This window comes from Castor canadensis, chromosome 16, assembly GCF_047511655.1.
Source record: "Castor canadensis chromosome 16, mCasCan1.hap1v2, whole genome shotgun sequence".
Lineage (NCBI taxonomy): Eukaryota > Metazoa > Chordata > Mammalia > Rodentia > Castoridae > Castor > Castor canadensis.
In genome coordinates this window covers 27,894,703-27,914,748 of record NC_133401.1, presented here as the reverse complement: position 1 = coordinate 27,914,748, position 20,046 = coordinate 27,894,703, and the positions used below count along the sequence as shown (strand labels likewise).

Below are 20,046 nucleotides of genomic sequence, written 5' to 3'. Positions count from 1 at the left end.
GTGAGTGGAGTTTATGCTCCTGCTCTTTGTGTTGGGCCTGACCATGTGACTTACTTTGACCAATGGGTGGTGGCAAATGTGAGGCCACCAGAAACTTCAAATATTGTCTCTCCTTTTGGGGGGTGGGGTGGGGTGGGGTGGGGAAGGGGTTTGAGCTCATCAGGACTTCACAAGTGCATCAAGCAGGCGCTCTACCGCTTGAGCCGCATCTCCAGTCCATTTTGCTTTGGTTATTTTTGAGATGGGGGGTCTTGTGAACTGTTTGCCTGGGCTGGCTTCAAACCATGATCATCAGGATCTCAGCCTCCCAAATAGCTAGGATTAAAGAAAAGAGCAATGGTGGGTGCCAGACGAACTTGGTCTTTTGAGCACCTGCATTTTGTTAGATGCTCTGGGCAGCATGAGACACAGGGAACAGAATCAATCTTACCAAATTTCCCCTTGGTACTTGCAACTCCAAGCTGTGAACATGATCCATGCCACTGAGGTGGTCTGTCACACAGCACTAGCTGGCTGATACAAGGGCCAAGCAACACATGTGAAAACGAATACGCTAGAAATAGCAAGGACCAGAAGCAACTTGGTTAAAAAAAAAGTACCGGCAAGTGTTAATCAGCGAATGCAGGTGAAAATGACAAAGATTAAAGCCATTAGAGGCGTTAACGTGGGAAGGACAAATGCACAGAACTAGAACGATATGCAAACATTCAGAAAAACGTCCCTGAAATGAAAAACATCAGTCCACGGGTTTAAAAAAAAAGTTTCTTACATGCACTTACTCATCTAAACCGTACAACTAGCCTCTAAGTTATGAGCAGCGCGGGGGCTATAGACTTGGGGATATTGAAGCTCAGAGTCGGATGGGTACTTAGTGAATACTGATACAAGACATAGGAGGTCCCTTCGGGTGTCATTTTTAGAGGAGGCTTTGTGCAGGAACTGGCAACAGTGAAGATCAAGACCCGGTCTGACCAATGGCCGGAGCGGGACCCAGGTCAGTCCGTGGAACGGCGGACCGGTTGTAACAGAAACAGATGGAACAAAAGCCCCCGGGCGTGGGTAGAGGAAAAAGCCGGGATGGAGTCCTCAGCAGTTAACCCTAGAGCCAAAACAGAACTGTGATTGGCAGAAAATGAGTGGCGAATCGCTTTTCGAATAGAAAGGGGAGAGAAATCCTGGAACAGGATTACTCGAACGGAGGCCTAGAGAGGCTACGCATGCGCAGTGGGTCGTCCGGGTTTATTCAGGGAGAGACCGTTGGCACCAACCGGCGCAGACGCTCGGGCCGCAGAGAAGTTCCGGAGTGGGCGAGGTCGGAGAGCCGAGCCTGGAGCGCATGCGTATTGCCTGTTTGACCGCGCGGTCCATAGCGCACCTGCGCACCGAGACGGCGGCGAGAGGGCGGGGCCTCCCATGTCCTCCCGCTCCCGGGGCATTGTGGGACAGTGGCGGAGGGAGCCGGGCGCCAGAGGCCCTGAGACAGACTGCGGAGCCGGGAAATCCAGTCTCTTCGGGGAACGCTGCGACTGAGGAAGTGGGTTTCGGCCTCCGTCGGCCGCTGCTCAATTCTGTGGCCTGTTCGGGTTGCGGAGGAGGACGTTTTCCTTGTCCGCGGACGCGGGCTTGTCTGGAGAAGTCGGGGCGACTTCCCCCTTGCTCCCCCCATCCCCAGTCCCTGCCCCCGGAGGTGCTTTGCGCGGGCCCTCGCGACCGGCCTCATAGCACCGCCATCGAACGAGCGCGCCCACCTTTCCGCGGACCCTCGAAGCCCCCGCGCAGATTTGCGAACCCCGAAATCAGCGGGACTCGGCGCGCGGGGGGGCCCCCGACCTGAGGGCGCGTGCGCGGGCCCGTGAGCCTCGGTCCAGGCGCCTGCGCGCGACCCCAGCGCCACCCCCGCCCCACGCACCCGGCCCCGCGACAGGGCCGGAGCCGCCGGCGGCGGGGCGAGGGGGGCGCCCCGATGAGCCCCGAGTGCGAGGAGCCGCCGCCCCCCCGCGCAGGTGAGCGCGAATTCCGGGTCCCGGCTCCTTTCCCAGCCCGCCCCTCCTCCCTTCGGGGTCCTCTCTCTCCCACCCAGGGTTCTTTTCTCAGTCCCCAAAGTCGCTCAGTCTTCCTTTATCGTCCTCAAGGCGACTAGTGTCTTTCCTCTTATTCCCTTAAGTCTCTCCTCGTTCACCCCAAGTTTCTTGGTTACCCCCGTAAGTCTCGACCCTCTATATCCTAAGGCTCTGTCTCTTCCCCTTAGTACCCCCAAGTCTTAGTCTGCCCCCCCACCCCCACCCCGGCCATTCCCCACTCCCTTTTCTCAGCCCGTTCTCACCATCCCGTACTGGGACCCACTTTATCTGCCCTCCCGCCTGGGACTCCTGGACAGCTCACCACCCCCCCTTTCTTCCCTTGGGTGCTTTCGGGTTTTCCTCCTTAGATCCCTCTTCCCTCTTTCTGCCTCCATCTCTGTGCCACCCTCATTCACTCTCACCAACCTTCTTGGGCCCCTTAGCTTCTCTGACTTCACCCTTGGGCTTTCCCTTCACCTTGGCTCTTCTGCCCCTGGCTGTGCCTGACTTCTTATGATGAAGAGGCACAGGAGCCACTGTTTTCGGGTGAGATGAGGCCTGCTGAGGGCAGGGCGGGGAGCCTGGTGCTGGGCCCCTGGGGAGACAAAGGTAGGGTTGGACAGTCACAATCACCGTGTGTTGTGATGGAGGTTACCCAGGGCGTTGCTGCATCAGGCCCCAGAGTGGGAGAGACTGGCGAGACTGCCCGGATGGGTGGCTTTTTCTGGTTGGGAAGACTGAGTAGGAGTTAACAGATGGAGAGTGGGAAGAAGGGCCTTCCGTGCGGAAGAAACAGCACGTGCAAATACGTGAAGGTGGGAACGTGGAGGAGCCCTGGGTGGGCTGTGTGATTGAGGGTAGATGGGTTGCTTGCCTAGGGCCTTGACTGGGCCCTCTGGTTAGGGTCTTTCTGGCTGGCTCTTTTTTACACACAAGAGCACACACACACACACATACACAGGTGCATGCGCATCTGTACTGAGGAGGCAGCTATTGCCATGACACCTGTCTGGAAGGCAAGATCCTCTGGAAAGGAAGCTGTGTCTTGTCTGTCAGATGTGGTACTGGGTTTAGAGTTGTAAAGAAACTTGCAGTGGGCTTGCTTCCAGCCTGAGGGGGAGTGAGCACCGAGGCAAATGTTGCAAGGACTCACATGCATCGTTTGTATACACATCCCACATAGTAATGTGTACAGTACATATGGAAATGCTTGCCATACCTTGCCACATACACTTTCTAGTGGTGGAATGGCAGTTGAAGTTGGCTTGTTCTGTTTAAAGTGCTGTGCTTTTTGTTGTTTAAGGAAAAAATAAGAATTTACCTACCTGTATCATTTTATCTAAGCTCAGTTACTAGTCTTGGGACTGGGATAATGAAGAGGCAGTGAAGGCTGATTGTTCTAAGTAAGAATATTTGTCAGATCTAGGTTCGTGTTCTCTGGCTCTGCCTTTGCAAGTGGTGAGTTCTTGGACAAGTTGTTCAAGGGCTCTGTGCCTCCTTCTCACCTTAAGTGGGGATAATAGGAGTGCTCTCCACATAGGGTGGTTGTGGTGATTAACGGTGATGTCTGTAGATGCCTGTTCAGGATGCAGGGCGCAGTGTGTACACCAGGATCAGTAGCTCTTAGGATTACTATTTGCTTTGGGATAATGTATTTCAGTAGTTCTTTTTTTGGTTTTGTTTTTTTCAATATTGGGGATTGAACCAGGGCCTCTTGCTTGCAAGGCAAGTGCCCTACCAGTTGAGCTAATACCTCCAGCTTTCAGTAGTTCTTATGGGGTGGTAGTGTTGATTTTGTCCCCCAGGGGACATTTGCCAATATCTGGAGATTTTTTTTTTGTTGTCACAGCTCAGGGGGAGGGGCTATGCTACCAACATCTAGTTGGTGGACATCAAGATCAGGGATGCTGTTCAGCCTCCTGCAGTACACAGGACAATTCCCTCATCACAAATACTTATTCAGCCCCAAATGTCAGTAGTGCCAATGGGCAGAAAACCCTGCTTTGTTCCTTGAGTATCGTGTATAATTTGGGCTTATCTGCTCTGTTGGGACTTGTGAGTGGCTACTGTGTATTTTGATTTACTTTCATCTTTTTTGTGGTTCGTTTTTGTTGGTCATCTACTGTTTACATTAGAGGATAACCTCCTTATCCCCACACCACCTTTATTTTTCCACTCAAGATCCATGGGCAGGTGACCTTTGCAGATCTTTTTTCCCCTCTGGCTTCAGTTTTCATTACTTCAACAACTACCTTTAGCTTTGGACCTTTGGATACAGTGAATAATGCTGGATCCTGGGAAATTGGCATCTCCAGGGGAGGCAAATGCCTAAACAGGCACATCTTGTCACAGAGCTGAGGTGCATATGCTGTCACAAAGTGGCCATGGGGTGCTGTGGAAACAGGCCCTGGGAGACTTTTTGAAGGAAGTGGTGTGTACAGGCCTGATGGACCCAGGAGGAGCTAGTCAGGCTCAAATTGCTATAGGGAAGATGGAGGGAGCAGCCCAGCTGGGGCTGAGAGTAGTCAGGTCAGGCACAAGTGTTGAGTGCCTATGCCATTAGCCTTGCAGCAAGAGGTGAGGTGAGAGGCCTGGACACTCTGGTTAGTGAGAGTACTCCTCCACATGCCACACCATGTCTTTCCCTGTTTGTGTCAGTTTTATGGCTCAGTTTTGCATCAGTTTTATCCTACAGGATAAAAGGTTATGTCTTATAATAACTCCATCTGTGAGGTATTTCCCAGATGAGGAAACTGAGCCTGAGTGAGGTTAGGTTCTTGGTCTAGGTCACACAAAGATTTTAGTTTGGAGAGAGAGATTTGAGCCCTGGTTAGGTGCAGTGTGGTGTGCTTGTAATGTCAGGTACTTGGGAGGCTGAGGCAGGAAGATCACTTGAGCCCAGGAGTTTGAGTCCACACTGGGCAAAAAAGTCCCCAGGGTACCCAGGGTACTTTTACCTATATCTGGAGATGTTTTTTGGTTATCATAAGTGGAAGGGGGTGGGGTGGGAGATATGCTACCTATATATAGTTGGTGCGCATGGTCCTTATAACCCAGGTTGCCCTTCAACTCTTGACCCTCATGCCTCAGCATGAGTGCTAGGTTTATAGATGTTCACCACCACAGGCAGCTTCCCCCTGTTTTTCCAAGGACTATTTCAAACCTGTTCATTGGTCATTTTCTTTTTTCCTTTAAATCTGTGGCCAGTCCAGGGGATGAATCCTGAATTTGAGTCTTTTGCAGTACTAAGGTTTGAACTGAGGGCCTCATGCTTGCTAGGCAGGCACTCTACCACTTGAGCCACTCCACCTGAATTTGAGTCTTTTGAGTTCCCTTCCCAGTCCTTGGCCAAATGTCCTCAGACTCTGTTTCCTAACCATCCCATGGAGTTGAGCCTGAGCTGCTACTTCCCCTGGGAGGTTGGTTCTGGGATCAGATGGGGAGGTGCCTGAATTGCTCTGTAAGTGGGATCCCTCCCCGCCAGGCTTTGCCAAGCCATAGGAAAGTCCCATCCCATTGTTCCATGTGACCCCTTCTTCCAAATGGTTGTCTTCAGTGCCTGCCTGCCTTACCAGGATGGTGGTATGCTCTGCAGCTATGCACATTGTAGGCCCTGCTCATAAGGTGGTTCCATCTTTGGAATTGAGTGTCCCAAATCCCCTTTCCATGGTAGAGCACCTGCCTAGCAAGTGTGAGACCCTGAGTTAAAAGTCTAGTACCGCAAAAAAAAAAAAAAAAAAAAAAAGATAACCAAACCCCCTTTCCAGATTTGGCCAAGAGCTGACTAGCATTAGAAGAATTTAGGGGCAGAAGATTTTGTTGTCTCTGAACCCCCAGCCTTTTAAGGAACTGGTGGGTCTGCTCCTGGTAAGGGGTTCTCTTCCTCTCCCAGGACAGCCAGTTGACCTGTGGGCCTGTCCTGATGCTGGAGCCTCTGCTGATCCTCAGGGTGCTCAGGTGGCTGTCTTTGAAGGCCCTCCTAGAGGCTTATTTGCCCTTGACCTCCATTCCCATATGCTTGGTGGCCAGGGTAGGTTAGGAAGGATTGGCAAATAAAGGACCTGCCCATGGGTTCCCTGGCAGACTGAGCTGTGTTTGAGGGACAGTGCTGGCACCAGCAGTGTAGAAACCTCAGTGAGGCCCTGTCCAAGCCAAGGGAAGGGGCTGGACCTGGGAACCTGCTAAGAGGGATAGCTGGTGTTGCAGGCATTAGAACAGCACAGCAAAACAAGAAACCAGAGGTGATGGTGTAGGGCTGCAGGAGAGACAGAGTTAGTTTTCGTTTTTAATGGCTTCCCTTCTCATTTACGATTTCCCCTTCTTCCGTTTGTAGCCAGAGTCATGGTTTTCAAACCGTCTCTAAAAACCAGTGGTAGTCACTTCCGTTTTCTTGAAGTTGCTGAAAATTGCAAAGGGTGGGTGGGGGTGGCGGGGTGTGTGGTGCCTGCCTTAGCATTTGAATGATCTGAAGAAAAGTACTTGAGTCACCTGGGCAAACATGAGTCTCTGCTGCTTTTTTTGTTTTGAGTACTGTCACCCTTGGGATAGTGACTGACAGTTGTAAAGTGTCAGGACATGGTCTCAGGAACAGCCAGCAAGGGGCCCACCCTGCCAGATACCATTGTGTCAGGACCACCTGCCTTATTAGTGCATATAAATGGCAGCACTCACTGATGGTCTGTGTCCCTCTTTTACAGCTGGTTAAATGAGGCCCAGGTTCACCTAGTTAGAGTGAGAAAGAAACCCACCCATCTTGCCTGATTCCAGCACGTACCGTTAAGTGAGAAGGTGGGTGCCAAGAGTCAGGGCTTGAGGCCAGAGTGGATGAACAGTTTGTGGTCGGGGGAAGTTGTTTTTGTTTGTTTTTTTTTTTTTCTTCTCCTCTATTCTGTATTTGCATCTTCATTGTGTTTATAGCCGGAGAACCAATGTTCTCAATGTTGGAGAGTGTTGACCCCCTACTCAGTTGCATTTAATTCTTTCAGCCTACTTCTGATTTTGGAAGAATGACCTGAGGTTGAGAGTTTAAGAGGATGCCTTTTGCTCTTGGGGCCAAGGCTCATTCGTTGGCCCCCAGTACCACACATCACACTAGCTAGTACCTCCCAACTTGTTCCATGGCCCCAGCCCAGTTCTCTGGGAAGGCAGCTGTGGGAGGGAAGCCTGACTTGTTCCCCAAAATGGGTGGTAAGGTTGGAGCAGAGATAGGAAGTTTCAAGGGTAGAGATTGTGGCCTGTGCCCTCTAGCCAGGTTTCTTAGAAGTGAGTGAGTGGATGGGCCTGAGCTGTGAGAATTTCTGCCTTCTGTCAGACCAGGGCACATTGTCTAGATTCTCCCTCTTGGTAGCTCTGTTCCTCTGAGAACAATGAGAATTCTTCCCCTTGTGTCTTGATGGGGGAGTCAAGGTGTTGAAAGGGCAGGTGCCTGGGTTCTCCACAGATGTTGGCTTTGCCCTGTCCTGGACCTACATCCCACTGTGGAGGAGGGCTTTCTTACCTCAAGGATGTCCTTAGTGAGGGATGGGGAAGGGATAATCTGGGTGAGCTCCTCAAAGCAGAGTCTTCATGAGTTTCAGCTCTGCTGGGCTAGCTGGTACCTTGTCATCAGCCCTGGAGTGGCTGGTGTGTAGCATCAGGCCTGAATCTGGCCTCAATATGGCAGCCTTGGACAACTTTTGTTTCTTTGGTAACAGGGTTTTTTTCTTTCTTTTTTTGTGGTACTGGAGTTCGAACTCAGGGCTTCGTGCTTGCTAGGTGGTGTTCTACCACTTGAACCATGCCTCCAGCCCTTGCTAACAGTTTTTGTCATACACTGTACAATTTATCCATTGAAGTGTATGATTCAGTGGTTCCTAGTATATTCACAATTTTGTAGAGTCATTACTACAATTTTTATTTGTTTTTCTTTCTCTCACAATTGATTTTAGAACATTTTAGAAAATTACCCCCAAAGGAAGCTGTCTTCATTAGCAGTGATTATCACAACTCCCCTAGTTCCTGAAAACTTCTGTTTTGTCTATGGATTTGTCTGTTCTGGACATGTCATGTTAGTGGGACTATACAATGGATAACTCTTAGCACCTGCTTTCCTTCACCTGGTCAGGGCAGCTTTCTGCCATGCCTGATTTCACTGCCGTGTGAAACAGCCTCCGTTGTAGAAAGGCTGTGTGCTCATCATGTTGAACTTCTTGTTGCTTCCCACTGCATGGGCTTTGGCCGGAAATTAGCAGTCATGATTAATTTGGCGGTTGCCCCTTGAGATTATTCTGGTCCCAGGTACACCCATATCAGGAAATCTGTCTCCACCCTGCTCCTCCCTACCCCTCCCTGCTGTTAGTGCTTTGGGCTGGAAAGTCATCTTTACTGGGCCTTATTTTTCTCATCTGTGAGGGGTGCTTGGTTGACCTGATTGTTCATTATTAAGTGAGATGTGAAGTAGGGAAGAGAGTCCCCTGAGGAGGACATCACAGTATGTTACTGGGCATCACAGTAACAAAGAGGAAGGTTTGGGGGGAAATGCCCTTAAAGTCATCACATGTGTACTGCAAGTGCATCATCATGGTGTGACAGAGGTGCTTACAGGCAGTGGTAAACTCTGTGCTGCTCAAAGCATACTTCCCAGGGAGACAAAGGCAGGACCAGTGGCTGGTTTGGTTAGGCTGATTGGTGAAGGCCCCTTTGAAAGAAGAACGTTTAGCAAGAGTCCTGAGGGATGAGAAGAAATCAGTTGTTGGAACACAGTCACTGAGGTAGACCCAAGCTTAGCATGTTCTGGAAACAATGAAGGGCAGTGGTAGGGTAATTGAGGACACAGCATGAAAGAAGCTGGAAATGCCAAGGTATTTCTAGGTTTCTAGGAGGTATTTGAGAACAGCGTGAGGTCACTAGGGGTCTGATTGCCCATTCAGCAAAGATAAGCTGGAGAGAGTTTGGAGACTCTGGGAAGGTGTGGAGGGTGGTCATGCAGGCAGAGGGGAGGAGGAGGGTTGGCAGGGCTTGGATCTGGATGGGGAAGCCCTGAGAAGCCGTCTAGATTTCTTGTGGTACCTGGTTGGAGGAGAGCTGAGATATCTGAGTGGCTGTGTGTTCTAGTGAGGGACAGCGGATGGGCTGTGTTCACAACTGGGTCACGAAGGGCATAAGGACCATGGCCTTCTACCCTCAATTCAAGTGTCTGTTGAATAAGCATTCGGTGCTGGTACAGGGTAGATACAGTGCTTAGTGTCTTGCCAAGTTCCCTTGAGAACCAGGAAGGTCAGCCTGGAAATGAGAAGCTCCCTGGTAACAGCAGGTCAGAGACTGCTGTGGCCAGCTGTCCCTGAGGCAGAGCAAGTGCTGGGATCAGCAGGCTTACTTCACTTGTCCATCCATCCCAGAAGGCGCTGTGCTGGGGAGAAGGCTGCTGTGTTGTTAGAATTCACCTTCAGGGGTTGAGTGCTGGCTCCACTGTTCATCAGCCCTCAGATCTGGGCTTGGGCAGTTACCTTGGTGTGCCTTAGTTTCTTCACCTGTGAGTTGGAGCCAGCACTTCCTTCCTTGGAGAGGATAGTTGTAAGAGTTGGTTAAGGTAATGGCTGTGAAGTTTTTGGAAGGGTGCAGCAAAAGGGCTTCGTGCTGCAGCCAGTGTTATCATCTGAGGTGTCCAGGGGATGCTTTCCCCCACAAAGACCCTGGAGGCCTTCTGGACATCAAGCACATGGTACATGCTGGGGGCAGTCACATAACTCCAGGGATCTTCTTGGGGTCTATAGCCTGTGAAGAAGGCTCCCTTCCACTCAGAGAACAGCTACAGGAGCACAGGTAGCCTGGAGTCAGCTCTAGGGGAGGGGATTCCAGGCATAGCTCCCTGGGGCGATGGGATCAGAGCTCTGTGAGGGATGGTGGTCAGTCAGTTAGCTGAAGGGACCAAGGAGGGGTGTGAGAGCCTGGTGTGCACACTTGGGGATTGCATGTTACTGAGTAGGTGCAGGTGGGGCACAGTAGAGGGGAAACTGGGAATGGGCAGGGGCCAGGCCTGGGGGTCCTCAACCCAGAACTAGGGGACCCATTATAAGGCTGTTGGTCAGAACGAACACAAGGCATTAAAGTTTGTGCTTTAGAATGATTATTGGGAAAGCAGCCTGCAGTGGTGAGCTACAGTGCCAGTCTCCAAGTGCTGTGGATTAGAACCTGGGAGGCCTACAAAGGAATGAGGCTCTCTATTGTTCCCACCCTGCCTTGGGCTGGACCCTGCTACTGTCTCCTCTACCCACACCTTTCCATCATAACTGTTGTCTATCACAGAACTTTTTCCTCCACTCCACCTTCAGTTGGAGTCATCTGCCAAGGCTTAGGAACCCACAGCATGCCCCATAGAGCTGTGTAGAGTAACTGAGGTGATGGATGGCCAGGAAGCAAGTTCCAGCCTAAGAGGTTCCTGCCTCAGTCTTCATGCTGTGGCATAGACAAGAGCTGGGTGCTGGTAATGTCTTGGAAAGGGACTAGGGTCGGGAAGCCATCCACCTGCTGAGCCCATAGTTTGGCTAGCTCTGCCCTGATCCCAGAAGTCTCACTTGGGCCTGGGACTCTTATTTGTGTGTCCTTCCTGGGGCTTGGCAGTCGCTTAGGTTTCAGAGCAGTGGGTATTGGAGACAGTCTGTGCAGGGGGAATGGCTGGACCTGGATGGAAGAGTCAGGTAGAGATGGTGTGGAGGACATCATAGGAAAGGGACTTAGTGTCTATGTGCCTAGTTGGAGGCACCCTCAGCCTACCATGCTGACACTGTGATATCCTAGCTTCCCTGAGGTGGGTCTGTGGCAGCAGTGGCCTGTGGCTCAGATGGTTGTGTGGCCCTTAGGAGACAGATAAAAGAGCATAACTGGTCAGCACCTGTGGCATGAGTTACATAGGTACTATCCTTGGGGCCAGGTGGCTTGTGAGGCCTGGGAAGTCTTCCAATTTACCTGGGTTCAGCACCCCTCCCCCCAAAATCCCATTTGATGGCGTGGTGACAGCTTCTGTGGGGGTGGTTGTGGCTTGGGTGTCATGTGCATAGTTTTTGAATAAGCACAAGCACAGGTTGATGGTTTCTGGAGCCTTATAGGCTTCTTTTGAGGAGTGATGCCTTAGTGCAAGTCGGGCTGAGGACAGCACCATCATCTGGTGTCTGATTAGTCTCCATGTGTGCTATCCTCATTGCTGGTTAGTTACCTGTGCCAAGGTGGCTAAGGTGCCAGGTGTTGGTAGCCCACTTAATTTTTCTACTGTTTATCCTAGCATAGGTTCCTTTGGCCCCTGATTACTGCCTGGTCTGGAAGCCAACTGACCAGGACAAAAGTTGTCCCTTCCCCCCAACTTTCCTCTTCCCTGTCCCAGGCCTGGGCGTGGGGTGGTGAGAGGATGGTTGGGGTGTGTTTGTGTGTGTGGTGTCCAGGCAACAGCCACAGCCTCGAGATGTGCAGACTTCCTCCCCCCCCCACCCTGTTACCACCCATACTTTGCAAGCAGCCATGAGTGATTTGCTGGGCTGGGCAGCAGCTGTGCACTGGAGGTCATGGGGCATTTGAATTTGTTCAGTAAATACAAATCAAATGAAGTAAATCCAAAGGCAGAATTTCATGTGGTGTCCCTGCCCAGATGTGTTGACAGTGGACATGGCTTGTGGGGGTGGGTTGAGGTTACTCTGTAGTGTTTAGCCTCCTGGCAGGCCCTGCATGGTCCACACTGAGGACTTCACTAGGCCTTAGGCTGAGGGTGGTCAGACAGTTGGCCTTGGATGTGAGTGACCCCTTGGACTGCAGGGAAGGTGGCTTGGAGTCTTGGTCAGAGCGTTGAGCATGTGTGATGGCAGTACTGAGCTAGCAGGCAGCACCAGGAGGGGCAGGCTTGACCTGAGAGTGGTAGCTGTGGCCGGTGCCTCATCCAGGCAGGGATCCCAAATGTATCTGACTGGATAATTGTGGTGTCTGCAGGGCGCCATGTTTTGGAAGTTTGACCTGCACACAAGCTCGCACCTAGACACACTGCTGGAGCGGGAGGACCTGAGCCTGCCCGAGCTGCTGGATGAGGAGGACGTGCTGCAGGAGTGCAAGGTCGTCAACCGCAAGCTGCTGGACTTCTTGCTGCAACCACCCCACCTGCAGGCCATGGTGGCCTGGGTCACCCAGGAGCCACCAGCCAGTGGCGAGGAACGGCTGCGCTACAAGTGAGCCCCCTCCTCTCCCACCCTGGACTCCGTAACTGGGACTTGGGAATGAGGAACCAACACAGGAAGAACCAGACTCTTCCCAGGGGCACACAGCTTCCCTGGGTGTAGACATCCCCTCACCCCCTGCTGCAGACCACTTCAAAAGGCTTTGTGTAATGGGATTCTCCAGACATACTCAGATGTGTGCCACCAACCCTTCCCCAGCCTTGACAAGACTTGATGTTTTGCCAATCTCATTTCACTTATTAACTATTCTCTACTTTTTTTCCTTAGTGTCTTTTTAGCAGTTAAAATCTTTTCTGAGGTTAACTGTAGAATCAACCCAGTTGTCGGAGATAATATATTTCTAGTAGATATTGCTTGGTTTCCCCCAGCAGTGACGTTTTGCAGATCTCTAGTAGGGTATCTGTGGGGATGATAACACGGATACAGTCAACCTGTACCCTGTTGAAATGAGGCTCCCCGTTTTACTTACACTCACTTGTGTCTGTGCAGGGATTAAGTTTACCACCTTCCTAGGTTTATATCCACACCACTACAGTATCTTCAACACTTCTGTCACCATAAGGAGTCTCCTATGCCCATTTATAACCATGCCCACCTCTATCATAGCTGTTGGTAACCACCAGTGTGTCCTCTATTCATAAAATTGTATCATCTGGAAGTGTTATGAAGTGTATCACAGAGTACGTAACCTTTTGGGACTGGCCTTTTTTCAACATCATTCTCTAAAGATTGAGTCAAACCAATGGGGGAAAAAGTGTGTCTTTTTCATTGAGAGTGAGGAGTAGGGTCCTACTGAGATTATCCTTGGCTTGCTGTATTCCTGATCCATGTACTCCTTGAGAGATCCTGTGGGCTCCCTGTGTGGTGTAAAGCAAACCCCAGACTCCAGACCATGTCTTTTCAACCTGAGGTTCTTTATTATGTCTCTTTGGGATTTTGAGCCTTGAGAGGGCATTGCTGCATATTCCTCCTACCCATCCTTGGTGACCATTGTTCATGGCCTGAGGAGCTCTTTGTAGGTGGAGGAGGCATGGCTTCTCCTCTCTACTGCCACATGCATGGGGCACAAGGGTGTGGGCTTGGGAGAGGCAGGACCAGGTAGACAGGGCCCTGCTGGGGACTTGGGACTGTGTTCCCTAGTTTTGCTGCTTTTCCCTATTTTGCTGCTCCTGCAAGATCCTTCCACTGTCCTTACATCTGTGCCTTTCCCAACTATCCACCCAGTTTGCGGCGTTGCCCTCTGTCTTGCTCTATGACTTCTGTCCTGGAGATCTTGAGTCAGATGGGTGGGAATGATGGCTACTTCTCAGTTTGCCCATTCTATGGGGAACATGGCAAGGTAGTGCCAGTTGTGGAGCTTATGGCATGATTGTTCCCTTACTGCTGCTGGCCCCTTTGTGGGAAGGCACAGAGTGTCTCTTGTGCTCCTAGATAACTTTCTGTCAGGTGTCACCCGCATCCCACTGGGTATCTTCCTTCTTTGCTCTGGCCTTTTCTTTAGTTACGTCCTCTCTCTTGCTCATCTACTTTTACTTCCTCATCCAGTGGGCTGTGGACACTGAGGCAACCTCCATCTTGACACTTGTACCCTGCTGGTCCCTAGGTTCCCTGTCCTGCCCTAAGGAGCCTGCTTTCCAGGGGAAGGGGCACTGAAAGGGTCTCTCCCCCATAGTTTTTGTTAGACTTGGAGCAAATGGTGGTCCCACGGGACCTTGTGTGCCACTGTGGGCCCTTGTCCTGGAACTGTCATGTGTGTTGAGTATGTTTGAAGAAGGGAGACAAGGAGATGAGTTTACAGGGTCAGAAAGGTAGCCTGAGGGTGGGTGGGGAGGCTCACATGGCAAGGAGAGAGTCTGCCTGAACTAGGGCAATACAGGGCTGGACATGCAAATGTCAGGAAGGATGGAAATTTTAGTGGTCAGTAGGTCAGTTGCTACAGGACCAGGATCAAGGTAGTGGATTGGCTTGGTGGAGTCTCACAGAGGCCTGGGGAGGGCACAGGGGGGCTTTTGGTTCCCCTTTACTTCTGTTGGCTGGACATGTGACCCCATGAGCCCAGTGCCTGGCATGGGCAGGAGGGTGGGGCCTTCTGCCCCCTCTCTGAAACCCTACCCATCATGCTTGTCTCTCAGGTACCCCAGTGTGGCCTGTGAGATCCTGACCTCTGATGTGCCCCAGATCAATGATGCCCTGGGAGCAGATGAGTCCCTCCTAAACCGACTCTACGGCTTCCTGCAGAGCAGTGGCAGCCTCAACCCACTGCTTGCCAGCTTTTTCAGCAAGGTCATGGGTATCCTCATCAACCGCAAGACAGACCAGGTGCCTGCTGCCCCTTGGCACCTAGATGGGGTGGGAATATGGAATCTGGGACCCTGTACCATGACACAGCCCTCTGCCCCCAGCTTGTGTCCTTCCTGCGCAAGAAGGATGACTTTGTGGACCTGCTACTGCGGCACATAGGCACCTCAGCTATCATGGACCTTCTTCTGCGCCTGCTCACCTGCGTGGAGCGGCCCCAGCTGCGGCAGGACGTTTTCAATGTGAGGAGGGCCTGCTCCAGGGCGGGGAGAGTGGGGGGCAGGTGGTTAGAAACCTAATGCAGCCCTATCCTCATCCCTCAGTGGCTCAATGAGGAGAAGATTGTCCAGCGACTCATTGAGCAGATCCACCCATCGAAGGATGACAATGTGAGTCTCTCTGGCTTCTCTCACCAATTCCCTCCATCCCTGCCCTCACTCCACTTGCCCCCTTGAAAAGATGAATGATGAGAAAAGGGAGCACTGAGTAGCCATGTGTCCATGTCCTCCCACATGCCTATGAGGGGCCTGAGGTGTGATCACTGCCTGTTGAGTTACATCTGTTGCTCTCCTTGTGCTTCTCTTTCCCTTTTTGTAGCAGCATTATTGAGTTGTCTGACATTCTGTACTACTCACCCACTGAAGCTTATGATTCTGTGACTTTCAGTATATTCAGTGTTGTGTAACTGTCACCACAAATTTGCAGTATTTTTCATGCTTCAGAAAAGAAATCCTGTGACCATTGACAGCCCCTCTCAGTTTCCCTTACCATTCTGCCCATGGCAGCCAGACCACTTTCTGTTTCCTTATTCACTTGTCCTATGTATGTCCTGCAAATGGGATCATACGTTATGCCATCTTGTGTGTCCAGCTTCTTTCTCTTGGCAGTGTTTTTGAGGCTCATCCTTGGGCTGGGGTGTAGTTCAACTGTAGAGCACTTGTCAAGAATATACAAGGCCCTGGTTTTGATCCCAGTACTGTCTAAAGAAAAAGATTTGCGGGGTGCCAATGACTCACGCCTGTAATCCTAGCTACTCAGGAGGCAGAGATCAGGAGGATTGCGGTTCAGAACCAGCCTGGGCAAATAGTTCACAAGACCCTATCTCAAAAAACCCTTCATTAAAAAAAAAAAAAAAATGGGCTGGTGGAGTGGCTCAAGGTGAAGGCCCTGAGTTCAAGCCCCAGTATCGCAAAAAAAAAAAAAAAAAAGATTCACCCTCATTTTAGCATATGTCAGTGCCTCATTCCTTTTCTTGGCTGAGTAATAACCCTGCGGCATGGATAAGCTATATATGCTTAGCTTTCCGTTCACCAGTTGATGGGCATCTGGTTTTAGGTAGTGCTGAGTGTGTGGGTATGCATCTCTCCTTTCTGGAAGCCTTTGGTACCTCTGTGCTCTCTCCTTTGTAGCGCATGTCCCAGTTCGTAACCACCCTTCTCCGAAGGTCAGCTCATTTTGGGTGCTGTCTCCCCCCTCCCTAGCAACATTCCAATGCATCTCAGTCCCTGTGCGACATCATCCGACTGAGCCGGGAGCAGATGATCCAAGGCCAGGAGAGCCCGGAGCCAGACCAGCTGTTGGCCACCCTGGAGAAGTGGGTTTGCAGGACAGGTGCCAAGGCTCAGGGAGGGGAGCTGTCCTGGAGAGTCCTGGCCCTTCACTCTGAACCCTCTCCCCAGGCAGGAGACCATCGAGCAGCTCCTGAGCAACATGTTTGAGGGGGAACAGAGTCAGTCTGTCATCGTCAGTGGGATCCAGGTACTGCTGACCCTACTGGAGCCCAGGAGGCCAAGGTGAGGAATGCTGGCCAGAGATGGCACACTGCCCCTGCCTGCGTGGCTTTGCAGCTCCTCAGATTTAGAGGAAGGTTTTGGTGGCCACCGTGCAAATTGTGGCAGGCCCAGGCTCCCTGTCCTTCCCCAGCCAGAGGCCTGCCCCTTTCCCCCCACCCTCTTCTCTGTCCTGCTTGTCTTGACTTTGTGTCTTGTGGGTATGAGGCTGCAGTTTTGCTCTTGCACAGGCCTGTCTGGCTCACTCTGCCCTTGATCCTGCCCTGCTGCAGGTCTGAGTCCGTGACCATGAACAACTTCTTCAGCAGTGCGGATGGGCAGCTGGAACTCCTGGCACAGGGGGCCCTGGATAGTGTGGTGTCCAGCACAGGTGCCCTGCACGCCCTGCGCCCACGGCTTGGCCACTTTCACCAACTCCTGCTCGAGCCTCCCAAGGTTGGGGACGTGGGGATCATTGTGGTCCTGAGGGGAGGTGGGGATGGAAGAGAAGATGGCCCTCGGAAACTGAGCCTCCCATGCATCTGCAGCTGGAGCCCCTGCAGATGACATGGGGCAGCCTGGCCCCACCCCTGGGCAACATGAGGCTGCACGTGGTCAAACTCCTGGCCAGTGCCCTGAGTGCCAATGATGCCACCCTAACGCAGGAGCTCCTAGTGCTGGACGTGCCCAACACCTTGCTGGTATAGAGGATGGGAACAGAGGGCTGGGGGTGGGGGGTGGTGCATCTCTAGTGCCAACCTGTGCCTCCACTCTAGGACCTTTTCTTCCACTACGTCTTCAACAACTTCCTGCATGCTCAAGTGGAGTTGTGTGTGAGTGCCATGCTGAGCTCAGGGTTCTCTTCTGACAGCAGCTTTGAGACACCTGTCCCGAACCCTGTCGTGAAACATGTGAGCCGGGGTTCCCTTTTCTCCTCCCTTGGAGACCTGTACCTGAGGGCACACTCTCCCCAGAGGCCTATCCTCTGCCCCTTTTGTGTTTGTTGGACAGTATCAGGTGTCAGCACCTATGCTGTGTGAGGGAGAGACAGCTGGAAAGAAAAGGGAATTATGCACCAATGCCATGACAGCAATAGGCAGTAGGGGCGAGGATGCTGGGGGGGGCGGGCCTGTGAGCAGGAGAGTGGCTGAGTCCATGTGCACGTCTGTTCATGTGTGCACATGTGTCACACGCTCCACGTAGAAAGTCAGGGACTCACAACTGATACGGTGGTGCACATCTTTAGTCCTAACACTCAGGAGGCTAAGGTAGGACTACATAGAGAGACCTTGTGTCTTAAAAAACCAAAATCAAGCAAAAGCCAGAGACCAGCGTCGTCTGCCTCTGGGCCTGAAGTATGCTTTGCTTAGTAAGTATCCTACCCTGGTGCGTGCACTCTCTCAGGCCAACCCTGTTCTGTTTCTTCACAGTTGCTGCAGCATTGCCGCCTAGTGGAGCGGATCCTGACATCCTGGGAGGAGAATGACCGCATGCAGTGAGCACAGTGCCTTCCTGTGGGGTGGATGGGGCAGAGGGAAGACAAGGCACTGGGAGGATGGGCTGGAGTCCTGAATACCCTGGCTTCCAGCCTGCCATCCAGCTGTGGCCTTCACACTCAGGTCTGGGGGGGGCCCAAGGAAGGGCTACATGGGTCACCTGACACGAGTGGCCAACGCCTTGGTGCAGAACACAGAGCAGGGACCCAACGCTGAGCAGCTGGAACAGCTGCTGAAGGGTGAGGCATGGGGCTGGCTGAAGTTGTGACATGGGGAGTGGGAAGGGTTGGAGACTGAGAGGGACACCTCACATTCTCTCCATCCCCATGTGTGCAGAGCTGCCGGCTGAGCAGCACGAGCGGTGGGAGGCATTTGTGTCAGGACCCCTGGCTGAGACCAACAAGAAGAACACCGTGGATCTGGTGAGGTTCAGTGTCTGCTGCAGCAGCTCCTGTGCCTCTCCTCTTTGATTCAGTTCCTGCCCTTGTTCAGGGGGCTCTAGCAGACCCTGACCACCCTCCATCATGCTGTCCCCAGGTGAACACCCACCACCTGCACTCCTCCAGTGATGATGAAGATGACCGGCTGAAGGAGTTCAACTTCCCTGAGGAAGCTGTGCTACAACAGGTGGGTCCAGGGCTGCACCTGCCTGCACAGGATGGGGAGAACCCCTCCTACTCGGCACCCTTCCAGCCCCAACTTCTATGCCTCTTGCAGGCCTTCATGGACTTCCAGATGCAACGCATGACCTCTGCCTTCATTGACCACTTTGGCTTTAATGATGAAGAATTTGGGGAGCAGGAGGAAAGTGTGAAGTGAGTGTTTCCCATGGGAGGTTGGGGCTCTGCCCTGCCAGTGGCAGCACATGTGCTTGTGTGTCCCTGTACGAGATGAGGGTGCTGCCCACCTTGTGATGGCATGTGAGCCTGTGTGCATCTCTTTCCTTTGATCGCTTGTTTGTGCACCATGGCCCATCCTGAAGCCACTGCTTCTGGGCTCACACTGGCCATGGCCTGGTGCATTCACCTCCTGTTAGAGCCCCAGTTCTGCAGCAAGTCTTCCTTCCCCACATTGAAGGCTGTGAGTGTGAGGTGCAAACGTCCTCCATGCTGAGGACGAAGAACAGGTCTCTACTCCTGGAGCACAGGGTACAGTGCAGGGAATGGTGCCTCAATGAGATGACTTGTGGAGCATGAATCCACAGTGTTAATTTGAAAAGTAGATACTGCCATGAGAGGGCTGGATATGAAGGCTCCCTGCAGCAGATGAAGAGGGCTGGCTTGGTGGAGTGTGGAGTGGGCATCCACATCGTCACCAAGGGTAGTTTAGATGCACCTCAGGTGTCATTTCGTGATAATCCCAACTGCCACCCTTTGAGCAGAGCTTTTGAGCCCATTACAACCAAGTAAACTGAGACCCTGAGACATAGCTCATTGCTGTGGGAGCTGGATTGCTGCCACAGCCATGCCATGGTCCCTGTGCAGCACAGCACAGGAACACATGATAGGCTACAGTCAGCTGTGGCCTTCTGTGTGCATAGTTGGACAGAGGTCTCCTTAAATGTGGCCACGGGATCCTGTGTTTGTTGCTTCTCTGCCAAGGATTTGGGCCTCTTGTTGATCAGGGCCCTGTACTAAGAACTTGGGGAAGGCACTCAAGTAAAAACCTGATCCTAGCCTGATGGGGTGGGCTGACTTCTTGGTGGATGGTATTGGGATGACCAGCTGTGCTTTTAGGACAAAGCTGTATTACTTTCTCTTTCACCATGGGAAAAATCAAACTCATGAAGGAGTTCTAGGAGTGAAACTGGGTAGATGTGTAATCTTAGGGTAAGATGCTGCCCTTCAGGGTTCCAGTTGCAGGAGATGCTCAGGCAGTTGAGAGGCAGCTAAGAGGTGCCTGCTTTGATGCAGTGTGGAAATTGGCTGGGCTGCCTGACCCTGGATGGGCTCTCCTCCACTGCTTTAATTTTTGGGAGGAGATAAGGACACTTCCCCTTGTAGAGTTGTTGAGAGAATGGAGCCCATGAGCAACATCTGTTGTGTGAGCAGCATCTGGCACCAAGTCAGTGGTGGATAATCAAGTTTCCTGAACTTAAGAAGTACCCCTCACCCTTGGGCAGAGCATGGACCCTGTGTAGAAAGTGCTGTTACCACACAATGGGAGAAAGACCAGCATTCTAGAAGGTAGAAAAAGTGGGTAGAAGACTCAAAGCAAGCAGGCAATGTTG

At 52.0% G+C, this 20,046-nt stretch overlaps 1 protein-coding gene across 3 annotated transcripts in view; it reads left to right on the top strand.

The window, feature by feature from the left end:
• Positions 1-1,425: 1,425 nt before the first annotated feature.
• The window catches only part of Ppp6r1 (protein phosphatase 6 regulatory subunit 1), a 28,499-nt gene continuing 9,878 nt past the window's right edge, over positions 1,426-20,046 (top strand). For 2 of the 3 annotated variants that reach the window (XM_074058283.1, XM_074058282.1), the window contains exons 1-15: positions 1,426-1,534; positions 12,012-12,244; positions 14,386-14,572; positions 14,656-14,793; positions 14,875-14,940; positions 16,033-16,145; positions 16,231-16,344; positions 16,614-16,776; positions 16,869-17,021; positions 17,097-17,231; positions 17,751-17,815; positions 17,940-18,055; positions 18,153-18,238; positions 18,354-18,443; positions 18,534-18,631. In XM_074058283.1, coding sequence (XP_073914384.1) covers positions 12,018-12,244; positions 14,386-14,572; positions 14,656-14,793; positions 14,875-14,940; positions 16,033-16,145; positions 16,231-16,344; positions 16,614-16,776; positions 16,869-17,021; positions 17,097-17,231; positions 17,751-17,815; positions 17,940-18,055; positions 18,153-18,238; positions 18,354-18,443; positions 18,534-18,631 — 1,751 coding nt within the window. In that variant the 5' untranslated portion in view covers positions 1,426-1,534; positions 12,012-12,017. Of the gene's footprint in view, positions 1,535-1,875; positions 2,004-12,011; positions 12,245-14,385; positions 14,573-14,655; positions 14,794-14,874; positions 14,941-16,032; positions 16,146-16,230; positions 16,345-16,613; positions 16,777-16,868; positions 17,022-17,096; positions 17,232-17,750; positions 17,816-17,939; positions 18,056-18,152; positions 18,239-18,353; positions 18,444-18,533; positions 18,632-20,046 lie in introns of those variants that run through there. The other variant, XM_020179249.2, reaches the window with a different exon arrangement.